A 13918-nucleotide genomic window follows, 5' to 3' on the forward strand; every position below is an offset into this window, starting at 1 on the left:
TTGTGTGAAGTAAATTAAGTCCCACAGAAGTCTCCTTGCATAGCTATATATTGAGCATGTGGCTTCCTGTAGTATCTCCGCATTTCCTAAGCGGCTGTCAAGGCAAGCCCACCTGCCCGACCTGGCTGCACAGGGCTCAGCGGAGAAGGATGACGAAGAACAGGCTCTTCAGTCGGCTGCTCAGAATCACAGCTTTAGGACATCAGTTAACACCAACTGCAATATAAACCTGGCTTGGCAAAGTAGAAAGACATCAGTTTAATAACTTTTGTTAAAAATCATCTTTACTGAAACTTGGAATGCATTTAGATATTCTTTCCAGGTTTATGGACTACTTCAGGTCTTAGCAATTAGTCTCTAGTTACAATGGCTGAAGGTGACAACTGAATGAGTAATGTTAGATACAGGAGTACTACTTTTCTTTTTTCTGTTTTTTTTTAAGATACTGTTCTTGCAGGCTACAGAAATATCCCTCGGGTTAATTTTTGTTATAGAAAAAGAATCTTGGAGCCATTATCCGTGAGGAAAATAGTGACTTGGACAGGTGTAGAACTACTAATACATGGGGAAAATAATTAGCTTCTTGGGAACAACCTTCATCACTGGCAACAGGCTCCAAATGGCTTTAAGAAATTCTATGAAACTGTCATTAAGAAATGCAGCGTTCATTAAAGTAATTTATACGTGCTTAAAGGCACTTTTACTAAGGTTTTTGTGTGTTTTTTTTTTTTTTAAATCTTAAAGCATTACCTAGAAATACTGGACCACTGCAGCTAAGGGGTGCGAATAAAATTTTTGAAACAGCACTAAATTCTAATAAAGGAATAAAGCATCTCTGGAGTTTGCTACATGTTCAAAGATGAGAGCGACTACTACCCTTTGAAAACCTGGATGTGAACCAAGAGTACTGGCTGCTGGGTTTACTGCAAAGATTTGAGCAGCAATCCTTGAGAAACAGATTTAGCATGCTTTAAATTCTGCACAACAGGGAATTTAATAAGTATTGAACCTAGCACGGAATAAGACAATCACATGGCAAGTACATTGCCTGCAAAAATATCGAAGGTCCATTACCACTACCGCTATTGTTTTTTCTGTCACGAAAACTGTTTATCAGAAGCACGTTAACAGACCCAGTTATAGCTGGCATACATCTATATGATATAGAGAGGGATGATTTTGCCCTCTTGGAGCCCTGTTTAAATCTCACAAGCAAGTGTCGCACAGGTGAAGTGCTTTAGAAAAAAATCAGCTACCTGTAGGAAGCGAGTGGCTCTTCTCTGCTCAGCAAGCTGGCTTCACACTTACTAGGAGCCCAGGAAGGACCCTAGAGAAGAGTAAATGTCCCATCAAGTCTCCTTGATAACCAGTTTGGATACACCAGCTCCATGCTTCAGGTTAGATTTGGCCTTCAGTTTGGAAGCAATTAAAGCAGCTGAGCATTGTACTATCTGCATGTCTGATGAGGACAGCAAGTTTGGTTTGTTTGGTTTTTTTTTGCTCCAAAATTTTATCTGCATGTGCTCAGAAACAAATTGGAGATCAAAAGCAAAACCCTGCATCTAGAACTGGCATAAGCATGTTGTCATGGGCTGCCTGGGTGGAAACTTCTGCAGAAAGTAGATCTAATTTTACTTCGATGCTTTTTTAATGTACGTGCACTCATCATTTCACTTGGGGGAGGATGTTAGATAGGCAAAGAAAGGAGTTAATTTCATATGGTCTGTGAACAATTTTGAAGGTCTTCAAATTTTTATTGTGTGAGGGGTTTTTTCTAACTGGTGCTTGGGGAACAAATGAATGAAATGGCATTTTTTAATCCACAGTCACAAAATACTAAGGTTTCAAGGGGGAGGGTGCCTTATATCTCTCATAAAATTCAGTTTAAGCAATAGCATGGAAATGCATAGAAAGTCCACAAAAATAAGTGATTTAATTTAAAAGGACATTTAAATGTATTTTCCAATGAATAATACATTTGAAATGTTTACAGTACAGAAGTCTAATTTTCTTCACCTGAATGTTAAAAAGGTGAGAAATATTTTCTCAAGGATCGCTTCTAAACATGAGTAGAAACAAGCAGAGAAAGGAGTACCATACAACCTTATAGATGCTTACATTGAACAAATTAATATATATGTGCAATACCAACACATTCAACCGTATTACTGTATTATATTATTATTTAACTCGTATTACAAATCCTACAACTGATTTGAAACAGACTTAATACAATTTCCTTTTCCTATTTGTATGTTGATTCAGGTATTTATACGTGTTCTTCTTGATATGTTCTCATAATGATGAAATTTTAAGAAGCAAGGTTATAGGTAAGTAAATTGAAATCAAAAGTTCCCTTAACTGTCAAAAAACGTACTTCTGTTAATACCAGATCCTGAAAAACATGGTTTTATAATTACCACTTGGGACATCATAATCAATTACAAAGAAAAATGTAATCAGCTGTAGGTAAACTATTCTACCCAACAGTGCCTCCTGACAAAACAGAGACAGCGTAAGCATCCTCTAACCTCCATTCCGAGACACAGTGACAAGGCTCCTCTTCCCTTCAAAACCCTACAGGAACAGCAAATACAACCTCCCCTTACCTACAGGACACAAAGAACTCTTCGTATTTCTATTTACATTCTAATGGCAGAGATCAAAGTAGAACTCAGACCATTCGGCAGGTTTTGTGATATTTTTCCCCAGCCAAACATTTCTCCGAAAACTACAGTTGGGCAAAGCACTGAAACCCCGATGGCCCAAAGACCGAGTGGCTGCATGAAGCTTTCTCTTTCTATCTAGGTTTCCTCTGTACTCTACCCAAGTGCACTAGAGCGGCTGTCTCTGAACCAAGAGTGCTCTGCAGCTGTCAGAATTTGATTCTTTTTAAACATAAAAATAAAACCGAGTGTCATGGACTTCAAAGGCCAGAAGGACCAGTTTGATCATCCCCTTTGAAGAGTACAAGACAGACCAGTGCATTTCATAAAGTTGACTCGTTCAAGGTTGAGCAAAGATATTCTTCTGAACTGATCTAACTTGATTTTTACTGGTTCACTTTTTAAGTGCTGCCACTAAGCATGGCACAGACTTGTCTTCCCTTTGAGTAACACCTCCCACAATACAATTCCGATCCCGAATAGAATGTGATGTTCTCTTGAAACATAAATAATTACTAAGGTTATGCTATATCTGACTCTGCTGTATTCATGTCCTTTTCATTATCCCATTTTCATCTTAATTTAGGTGTATAATTATATGACAGAACAGCTTCAGTTTGTCCAAGTCCTTTTGTTTCAGCTAGGAACAGCATCTTGCGATACTTTCATTGTGGCATCCACTTCTGCTTCAAGAGATGTTGAGAGTTCATACACCTTTCTGCTGGCTGCAGCCCAAACACCAAGTCCTGCTCTCCCTCTACAGGTGACAGAGCTCTCAGTAGCACCTTCCTATCTCCAGCTATTGACCTACTTTTCATCTACGCTAAAACCTCTTCTAAAGACTTCTAGTGCTTCCTCTCTGTTGTCAAGTTACAGCTTAAGTATCTATTCCTGTTCATTTCCCAGCTATAATTCACTCGACGTTATTCCAGCCATTTTTGTACCTGTTTCCCAATCAATTTACCTACATAGATGCTTCAGGTTCCTTGGATGATCAGATTGCACCCACCGTTCGTAACCTTTGTCCGATTCGAACGCCCCAGATCCTTCAACATTTAAGGGATTTAAACAAATCTTAGCAAATGAGCACACTAAGGGACAAGCTATGTTCGTTTTGAAGCATCCTCCTCTAAATGTAATTGTTGTATATTTAAGATAATGTAAAAAAAAAAAGTACTTTTTACATGAAGATCATGTCTGTGCAGACATGCATCGCTCAGCAGCAGACACAGCTGTGTGCATCCTCTCAGAAATGCAATCAAATATCCTCGCTGCACCTCCTTTACTGACCCAAAATACACAAGTGTCCTGTCCAGAACACTTTCCAACTGCAGAGGTGTGTGTCTCCCATTTTCTTAAAGTTACAAAATACACTGGAAGTTGAAAGAACCACTTAGAAGGAGAGCTGAGACGCTGATGCTTGTAAATAGATCCATCTGTAATACTTCGGAAATAAATTATTTCCGATTTGTAAAAGAGTAGGGTTCGTTTCTTTTGTATTTTGGTTGGTGGTGTTTGTTGTTTATTTTGTTTTTGACTACTGCATAACCGTATCAGTCAATGGCTTTCAGAATCCTTATCTTCTGTCTAAATGCAATTTTTAAACAGCGTTACAACAATGCAGGATGAGTTTTTCAAATGACTGATTTGCATATTCTTACTGATTTTGCCTTTCCAGTCTCAAAGAGCTCTGTAATCAAGGAACAAGTGATTCTTATTCAAATTACAAGGCAGTAAGAGTTTAAAGCTCTAGGAGACAAATAACTCTTCAGTGTCCAGCTGCTAAGAAGGAAGATTCTCATTTTGGGTTTTTACAAAGGATCGAATTCAAAATATTCTGCTTTCAAAGTCAAGATGGTCAAAATGTGTGAAATATGAAAATAAATCACCTTCAACTGCCTTCATATAGAGAAAAAACATTAATTACAAACTTTTGCTAGTTACCTGTAACTGTATGTACTCTTTTTTATGTTTTGCTATTATGTATTTTTCCTTAGAATCCACCTGACAGGTAATAAAAGGGAAGAAAATACAGTTCAAATAAAAGGGAAGAAAGTACAGTTCAAAGCAATTTCTAGTACCTCCAGAGACGTAAACTGGCGATAATGATGTAAACCAGTGGAGAACAAAGGCTTCGTCAAATCCTGCTGTTTGCTGCAATTCAGATGAAGATTTTTCATTCAACCGAGGATTTGTGAGGTTATATGCTCTTCCCTGTAACAACAGACCTATTTTTAAATTCTATGTTTGAATTCCTAAAAATAATGTTTTTCTGCTAATGTTACAATCAATACAGATAGGTGAGCAAGAAGCCCACGCCCACCATAACAGATTTCAAAGCACACGTAGAGCTCACAAATGAAGCGCTAAGAGTTTTATCACAGAGAAGGTGACAAATGTCATCATTAGCAGGGTTAGGGCAGAACAGAAATGTTTCTACTCAATCATAAATTACAATTTGTGGGCCTTGGCTGGGACAGGATGCCTGCATCCAGTACACCTCGACCTGCTCGATCAGCTCTTTCACCAGGAGCACAAGGAGCACAAGTCACTTGGGAGGGCTGAAACATTTCCAGTTCTATTAAAAGGATCCACGATGTTCATTAAGGCACTTCCAATTTCAATATTCAGTAATTCAAAGAGGATAGTTAGCACTCAAGAGCACACTTCAAAACCTTAAGGTCCAGTTTCTTAACCATCTAATTCAACCAGTGGAGTCCAACACTTCCACACGGAGATTAACTGGAGATTAACATCCACAGATGTCTGTAACTCCCTGCTGCTCGGGCCCAGAACAACAACTGCCCTTCAGCACCCGGCACGCAGAGCCTTTTCTCAGGATAGGTTTCTGTAACTCCTTTGGATACCATGTATTAAAAGGAGTAAGGCTTTTTGGTAATTTACACAAAGCAGACACTAAATAAAGGAATAATTCAAGGAACCTTGAATCCTGGTTGTGAATGGTCTTCTAACAACAAAAGATGTATTTTCTTTTTAATGCCTTGTGTTGCACCAGCCCTGTGCAAGTTATGTGCCCTCAAAGGAACACATTGCATATGAGAAGCAAAGAGATTGACAGCTAGTACAAGATTTAAACAGTGATCAAATAATCATTAGTCCAGCCACACCATTAATAGTCTAAACCAGTCAAATATTGCAGAGAAAATAAAGCCTCTAGCATAAGACAACTACACAGGTTACATACGTATTTCTTTGTACCTCTCCCTTTAAGTGGTGCATGCACCTTGCCATTGCCCCTTGGGGTCCTAAGGTCAGCAGCATCCTCCTGCACGCAGCAAATGGTCAGGGTCCCAAGTTGTTCGTCATGAATAGGAGGATGCTGATGGTGGGCATTGGTCCCTCTCCTCTTCAGCCTTCACTTGGGGGTAACGTTACACATTTCCAAAAATGCTCTCCAGACTTCTTCATTGGTCTAGCAATTCCACATTATATCCAAATACATTCTATATAGTGTAGTTTACTCATGTTGGATACTTCTATTTTATTTTCTTATCTCTAAAACCTGCTTTGCACCAATCTTTAGGTTGTATTTCTTCAAGTATCAGCACTTGGCTCACCACTGGTGAGTTGTTTATATCCAGCACTTGAGGTCATAGATCAAATCATTCTACAAGCAATAGCTACTTATTACTAGCCATTAGCTGTAGAAATATACCCAAACTGTTACAAACATAGGCAGTACAGCTGTACTGTACAAAGTACTGTACAGACACTTGTACACAGCAAGACTGCCATTAGGCAGTTGCTGTTAGAGTTAAAACAAAGCTCCAAGTAGGCCAAAACAGGTCTAGAGAAAACAAGCCCGGGAAATCTTGGTACTGAGGGTTTGCAGAGTTTCTAGAAAGCCTGTGGCCTGTCACTAGCAACAACACTATTTATTTGCTTACAGGGCCTTAACTGGTAGCTAGGTCACTCTCCAGAAAAGGGAGGAAGTCTTTGGCTTCTTCAAGATTAACCAGCTGGTGGTGTCACTTTTTTGGATTACCTTCTTCATACAATTGTCTAAACTCTACTTGGTTCTATTTCAAGTACCAAAACAGGCTCTCAAAATTTAGTGACGAGGTACACAAATAAGGAAGTTGATTTCCCTCAGCTCCTCACGTAGAAAACAGAGACTGGCTCATGCCCTTCAGAGGGCAATTTGAATCACAAGAACTCCTACTGAACTACCACACAAAGACAGCTAAAAAGGACATACCACAACTTTGTATTTTACAATTTATTTATTAACAAGAATCATATAAAAGTGACCAGAAAATGGGATATAATAATTAAACATTTTGAACAAAATCAAAAAATACAAGTCAGGCAAAAATCACTTAAGAATTGGGAATGCATTTTCATTTCCCATCCTTCGACACACTTTATACAACAGTATCCTAAACCGGCAATTGTAAGTATCGGATACGATTACAGCCTCAGTAACTTTCTTTTCATCAGCCCATTCAAAGCACTAAATGCCTGCGTCTTCTAGGTAGTGAAGTGCATATTCCTTAGTATAAGGACACATTCAGCTAAAGAAGAAAGACAGAAAGGAAGAAAAAAAAAAACATAGCTGCTTAATCTTCAGTGAAGTATGCCTCCAGTCCCTCCAGTTCTGCATCAGCTGTTGTATTTGAAGAGCTGGGAGTAGAAGTTGAAGTCATGCTTTCCTGACTATTGCTTTTTTGTTGAGAGTTGCCTAAATGACTTTGTTCCTTCTTCAGCTCTCTACCGCCAGTTAATAACTTTTGACTCTCTGCAAAATACTGATTAGGATGATTCAAAGAAAATCCAATGTCGTCAAGCTGCACAAAATGAAAGGAAACGTTATTGTATTTCAGAAAAAAACATTTTTTCATATTTGAGAACAAATTAATTAGCAACTTAATAAGTTTCTATATTGTTGAATAAAAATGCATACATTTGTCAATACTAGTCCAAGAAATATTAGGATAACATAGATTTACTTTCATCACAAAACTTCTTCCCTCGCATGGGGAATAAAATTACTGCTTTGAAATAATCAGAGAGTATTTTAGACTGTCTTTCCTGTACTAAAAAAAAAAAAAAACAAACCCAAAAAACAATACAGGTAAAACAGTATACCTTTACAAATTTAGGACAACCGAACCCTATACCTAAATCTTTATCTTCCTACCCTAATAAATGGACTTCAGTAAGTCTAGAATGCAAACAGCAGTAGAGAATATAAACAGAACTTGTTACAACTGAACAATATAAATGTAGAGCTTGAGCATCAATGTGAAACTCTCAATAGAAAACAGTAGCTTCGCCTCTTCCCCTTTTTTCCCCGGCAGCCATAAAACCAATATTTATAAGGAAGCAGATTAAGTTTGTTCTTGTATATTAGAGCAGTTGTTGGAGAGGAGCCCACGCAGGAGCAGGGGGTCTGGGGGGAGCTGCCGCCCACATGTGGGGGACCCGTGCTGGAGCAGTTTGCTCCTGGGGGATGGACCCCGTGGTACGGAGCCATGTGGGAGCAGTTCTTGAAGAGCTGCTGCCTGTGGGCAGCCCCCGCAGGCTCAGTTCGGGAAGGACGGCATCCTGTGGGAGGGACCCCATGAGGAGCAGGGGCAGAGAGTGACCATGAAGGAGCGGTGGAGATGAAGCGTCAGGGACTGACCGCAGCCCCCATTGCCCCTTCCCCTGAGCCGCTCGGGGGGAGGAGTTGGAAGGGGGTGGATGGGTGGAAGGTGTTTTTAGTTTCTCACTGCTCTACCTTGTTAGTTATAGGTAATAAATTACATTTATCTCCCTACACTGAGTCTGTTTTGCCTGTGATGATAATTGTTGAGTGATCTCCCTGTCCTTATCTCAATCCATGAGATTTTCATTCTATTTTCTCCCCCTGCTCTGTTGCAGACGGGGAGTGAGTGTGGTATGGTGGTGCTGAGCTACCACCACAGTAGTTACCAGTGTCAAACCAACGCAGTCCTTCCAGTGACCAAAGACTCAAGAATTTTGTAAAAATTCCCAAACGTGGGATACAACAAATCAGGAATCTAAAAGGCACAGACTAGGAATCTTCTGCTGCCACAATCTTCCCGTTTTCCCAGACAGGTTCCCGTTTTCCCAGAAAGGAGTCAGTTGCAACTTAATGAGCGACTTTGCACGTGCGCACACACACACATCGCATGAGGATACATACTGGTGGCTGATTTAACATGCAAAACCATCAGCTTAAATTTCAGCCACTTGTGAAAAATCATAAAGCGGAGAATCAGTGTGCGTCCTAAATGGGATCCTGATTAAATGTATTACTGCAGCCTATCTTAGCGCCATCAGAAAATGGCTGCACGTACAACAAAATCTAATTCAGGCATGAAAAAAAGATATTAGCAACTGTACTAAGTGACCTTGGTTGAAAAACCCTAAAAATAAGTGGCAGGCCTAGCACACTAATTTGGAACTCAAAATAAAAGGCACATAGCAAAAAAAGAAACCTAAAACCACTACTGAATTTCATTTCAATCTTATCTGGATGAGTTTCATCCAGCCAGCTTTCATCCATGTCCCAATTTCCATTATCTGGGAACTAAATTACTTCTTTACACCAAAAAGGCTTAAAAACTAAGCCATACAGTGAAAAGCTGGTTTTCTTAGGAAAAGCTCTTAATTATCTTTTTTTCCTTAAAATCTCAGTTTTCTTCAGACCAATTTAAGACTCATTTTGTAGCTCTAATTCTGTTCTATGGCACTTTCCCCAACAAATTAGAACGAGCTGTAGAAGCAGCTCGTTGTATAAATAAAACCCACAGCCACGTTTCCAGAGGTGACTGATGGCATTTGTCTAAAAGCTACTTACAGACTGTTAGTTAAAATTGTCGTATGATCTCATGTACCATTTCTCCTTTTCAAACCTAAATGCTGCTAAAATAAAGCTCTAGTGGATGAAGTTTAGACAATGCTATTTTAATTAAAAGAATTCTGCCCAACACCTTTTTTTTTTCTTGAGTTGGAAAAGAGAAAGTTTTGTTCATAATCATCATTATCCTTTGTGATAGTGATAAATAATTCTGTTCTGTGAAATTTTCAGTAGGTTTCGGTGAATATTTCTCCAAACAAAAATATTCTGCTCTGACTGGAACTACACAATAAATCTGGACCACAAAAATGCAGGTGAAGCAGACAGAAATTTCCTTGATTTTTTTTACATTACGCTGTTCATGTTACTTCATGCAAGTTTTACAGTGTTTTAGTGTTTTACACCAAAAAAATCACAGCAAGTTGAAAAACCTTCATCGTTAACTTAGTAAATTTCTGGTAACTTAGAGCTACCAGAAGCAGAGAAAGTAGATTTCTCTATCAGTTTATCCATTCACACCTGTAAATCCATCTGGAAGCCACTATGCCCAAAGAAAAATGTATTTTCTGAGCAGTCAGAAATTTAAGCTTGTAGAGTCTATCGATCCAAGTGAAAAGACCTGTCACTTCAGACAGAACTCTTTATTCCATCCAGTAGCTGATGCTATCACAAGACTGTTCTTGGATTCAACACATTTTGCACATGCTGACCTTCATACAAATTCCAGTTTTACAGTTCTGCTATAGCAAATGTTGTTTTGAAAGAAATTGAAGCAATCGTTTTATAGCTATTGTATCTTTGTTTTCTTAACCAAGAACTTTTAAAACAAAAGCTGACATTACAGAAAAAACGTGGAGCAATCACGGTGTTATCAAGCAACCCAAGCAACCAAATCCTTTTTTTTTTTTTTAAATTAAAAAAAAAGTCCAACGTTCTTGTGATTTGATCACAAACTAAGAAAAATGTCTTTGACTTAATTCCTCCCCCCTCTTTTTTTTAATAAACTATTCAGCAGTGATTCCTTAGCACCAGAAAGCTTGCTAAGTGTGCCAGATTTCATTTGCTCTTTAAAAATACACAAAGATTGCAAAACATCAGTACTCAGGAATAAAATGCTGAGAGAGGAATGTTAATATATAAATAATCAGCTGTACAGCAAGTAACTGGCACAGCAACACTCATGCAAATGACATTAACAGTAGTTCATTTGGAATACAACTTAGTAACAGAGACACTAACCAGTTAGGTTTTCTTTTTCATAATAGCCAGTCTTCGATCAGTACAACTGTGATCTATTTACAATCAAATCTTGAAGCACTAATTATTTCTACAGGCAAGCTGACACAAGAACATTAATTTAACCTACTGGTAGTTCACAGCTGACTCGTATCATCAATCTCTTTTACTTGACTATATGTATGATGCCCAGATCAAAATTGTTCATTCCGGAAATATTTTCCTCTATTTTGAATTGTTATCCAATTCTATCAACTAAATTAAAATAAAATCTCTCTGCTATTGTAACCGTGCAAGGCATTCCTCATTACTGTGACTATTTACTTTGGGTTACATTTGCACTCCTTACATTTGCAGGGTGTCTCATTTCCTCTTTACTTAAGCTGCCTTCTGCCCACTCTTCAAAACAAAATAAAAACTTAACCAATCTAAAAAGAATAATCAACATGAAATAGCTTACTATGAACTCACGTACAAATACTAGAACTTCAAACAGTTATGATGCTTTCCATAAGACTTCAAATCCGAATTTGACTAAAAAGACAAGATAGTTCAGTATCTTGGTAGTTTGAATACTTACTCTAGTTTCATGTATAACAAATATATTGTTTCTTATTAAAATATGATAATTTGAAAATATCTAGCCATTTGGTCATACTTCTATCATATCTTTTCTATCATATTTCTACACAGGCCATTCATTCATAACTCTTATCAAGTCAAAATGGCTTTTCTTCTCACATGGAAAACAGCTTGTCTTGATCAAATTATACTGTTATCATTTAAAAAATAACTTTCCCAAAAAGCAGTGTGCCTTAATATCCCAGAACTTGAAATACACGTTAAAGCCAATCATGCACCATACGCAGTGCTTCCCTTTTCCACACTTTCTGAAAGACTTAGCGAATTTCACGTAGGTTCCTGCATGAAGACAATGCACTGGACCGCAAAAAATGATGGTCACTTTTGTTTTGTGATTGTGAGATAGTGAAAAAAAAAAGGTTCAGGTGAGGTGTAGCATTAAAGTTAATAAGCCCAGTTTACACTGAATCTTCAGATAAGCAGCATTTAGGTATCCTGTAAACCGGGAATACTGAGGTGCAAAGCATCCCCCCCCCGATTCTCCCCACATAGTCGTAAACATCCCATTCTAGTTCAGCTGGACTTACTAGGACAGACTTAGTGTCAAGCACTACACTACTGAAGCCAACAGCAAAGCTGCTGCCAGCATGAAAATAAAATGCAATATAGATTTGATAAATGATGACGGAGAAGAAATGCAGAGAGTTCTTAGGTAGACGTAGTGTGAACTCAGCGAACTCAGAAAAATATCATCATCTTAAGCAAGTCTCTGCTACAAAGCCATTCGTGGTAGATCAGAAAGTCTAATCTACATAAGCACTACAAACTCTCAAGAATTATAGGTAACAAGAACTGCTTTGCATAAAATATATCAAAAACTTCCTTGATAAAATTTTGGACAGATTACAAAATTGAAGTTGAGAATTCTCCAGGTGAACCAGTCCATTATTTCTGGAAAAGTTTTACTCAAGATTTTTCAGCTATTTGACAAAACAGTAATAATCAATATTATACTGCTTGATTTTTCAGGAATTTCTTCCACTGAAAAGCTCTGCTCTTCGCATACAGGAAAGCAAAGGTTATATTGCTTGATTAGCTATCATCAATTACAGAGACACTTTTTTTTTTTTTTTTATCCTCCCCTTGAAAATAAAATTACTAAAACATGTAGTTGCAGGACAGAAAAATTATTCTTAGCACACTGTTGATGAGTTTAGCAGCTAAATTCTCAAAAAAAAAAAGCACCCTCATAACCATGTGGCATTGAAACTGCAGAAAGTGACTTTGTGTTTTCTGCTTTTGCTGCTGGAACAACAATGACAGGAACTAACAGCAGGAACACCAACAGCGTCTGTCCATCCATGTTCTGCCTCTGTCAGTTTTGCAGCCACTGTGCTGCTTTCTGTTAAGTGAACTTCAAGAAAATAACCAGACTTCAGCAAAATTACTTAGTGGACTATAGAAAAAATTACCAGGATAAAAAAAATCAAAGACCTATCGCCTCAAACCATTCAAGCCACCTAAGAAGCAAACAATAGAAGGGGACCGGAACGCGCCATATTGTTCCACATAAAATTGTTCCATTTACTTTTGTGGACAGCATTCCCAATATCTCCGTTTATAAGCTTTTACATGTCAGAGGATCTTCACAGGGGGATTTAGAAAGCAGTAAGTTACTCCACATGTACTAAACGTGATTTTGTAGAAATGAATAAGGGTTACTATAGTAACCAGATGAACAAAAAAACTTGACAAAATCTTTTTCACTAGTTTGATTACTAGGTCTGAAAACGATGACACGCAGTCTTTGGGACAGCAGGACTTCTGGAAAGCTCTTCATCTAGAGATTCTAGTTCCTTCTTCCCCAAAAACAAAACACGATAAAAACTACAGTTCTTGTTAAAAAATAACTCATATTAAAAGGAAATGTGCTTGTGGCTTGAAACCTGTCCATAGAATGCACTTATTCCCTGGAGGCTACATTTACATCTAACCTATGCAGAAATTCTCAGGAAAGTTGAATGCATGAAAAAGAACAATCATAATGCTTCCTATTGTTTCTTGGAAGATTTTGATAACCTTCAGGACAGAGCTGTTGTTAGGTGACAGTTTCATTTCTACACGAAATGAATGAAAACAGAACAAGTAAGATGAATCTCTAGCTGAAGTATGAAACAGCAGCAAAGCAGGAAGATGATTTTCTTAGCACAAGCTGCGAAAACACATATTCATATTACCCATGACTGAAAGAAAATAAAGCTTTGTGGGAATTTACCATAGGATAACGGAAAGGCAGCTTTACTAAAACACAACACACACTCAGCACCATGTTGATTTATTCTTTGGTGAATATTGACCTTGGGTTAGTCATCTTGGGAAAATTATTATTTCTACTGACTTAGCCGTACATAGGGTATATATTATCTAAATTTCAAATAATACATAATTTTGAATTTCCTTTCAGATTATTACAGCCATTTTATCATCTTCTTTGACGATAAGACAAAGCGTTCCTCTCAAATTACAGCTGCCAAACTGGCAATACTGAATATGGCTTCAGAGTATATTTTTGCTATACATTCACCCTAATGATTGCTGGGAATTT

The 13918-nt window shown here is 37.9% G+C and overlaps 1 protein-coding gene across 3 annotated transcripts in view; it reads right to left on the reverse strand.

The window, feature by feature from the left end:
• Positions 1-6891: 6891 nt before the first annotated feature.
• The window catches only part of PRIM2 (DNA primase subunit 2), a 113203-nt gene continuing 106176 nt past the window's right edge, over positions 6892-13918 (reverse strand). For all 3 annotated transcript variants that reach the window (XM_080584873.1, XM_080584872.1, XM_080584874.1), the window contains one exon: positions 6892-7474. In XM_080584873.1, the coding sequence (XP_080440999.1) occupies positions 7247-7474 (228 nt within the window). In that variant the 3' untranslated portion in view covers positions 6892-7246. The remainder of the gene's footprint in view (positions 7475-13918) is intronic.

Source organism: Anser brachyrhynchus (assembly GCF_964034855.1).
Source record: "Anser brachyrhynchus genome assembly, chromosome: 3".
NCBI classification, from domain to species: Eukaryota; Metazoa; Chordata; class Aves; order Anseriformes; family Anatidae; genus Anser; species Anser brachyrhynchus.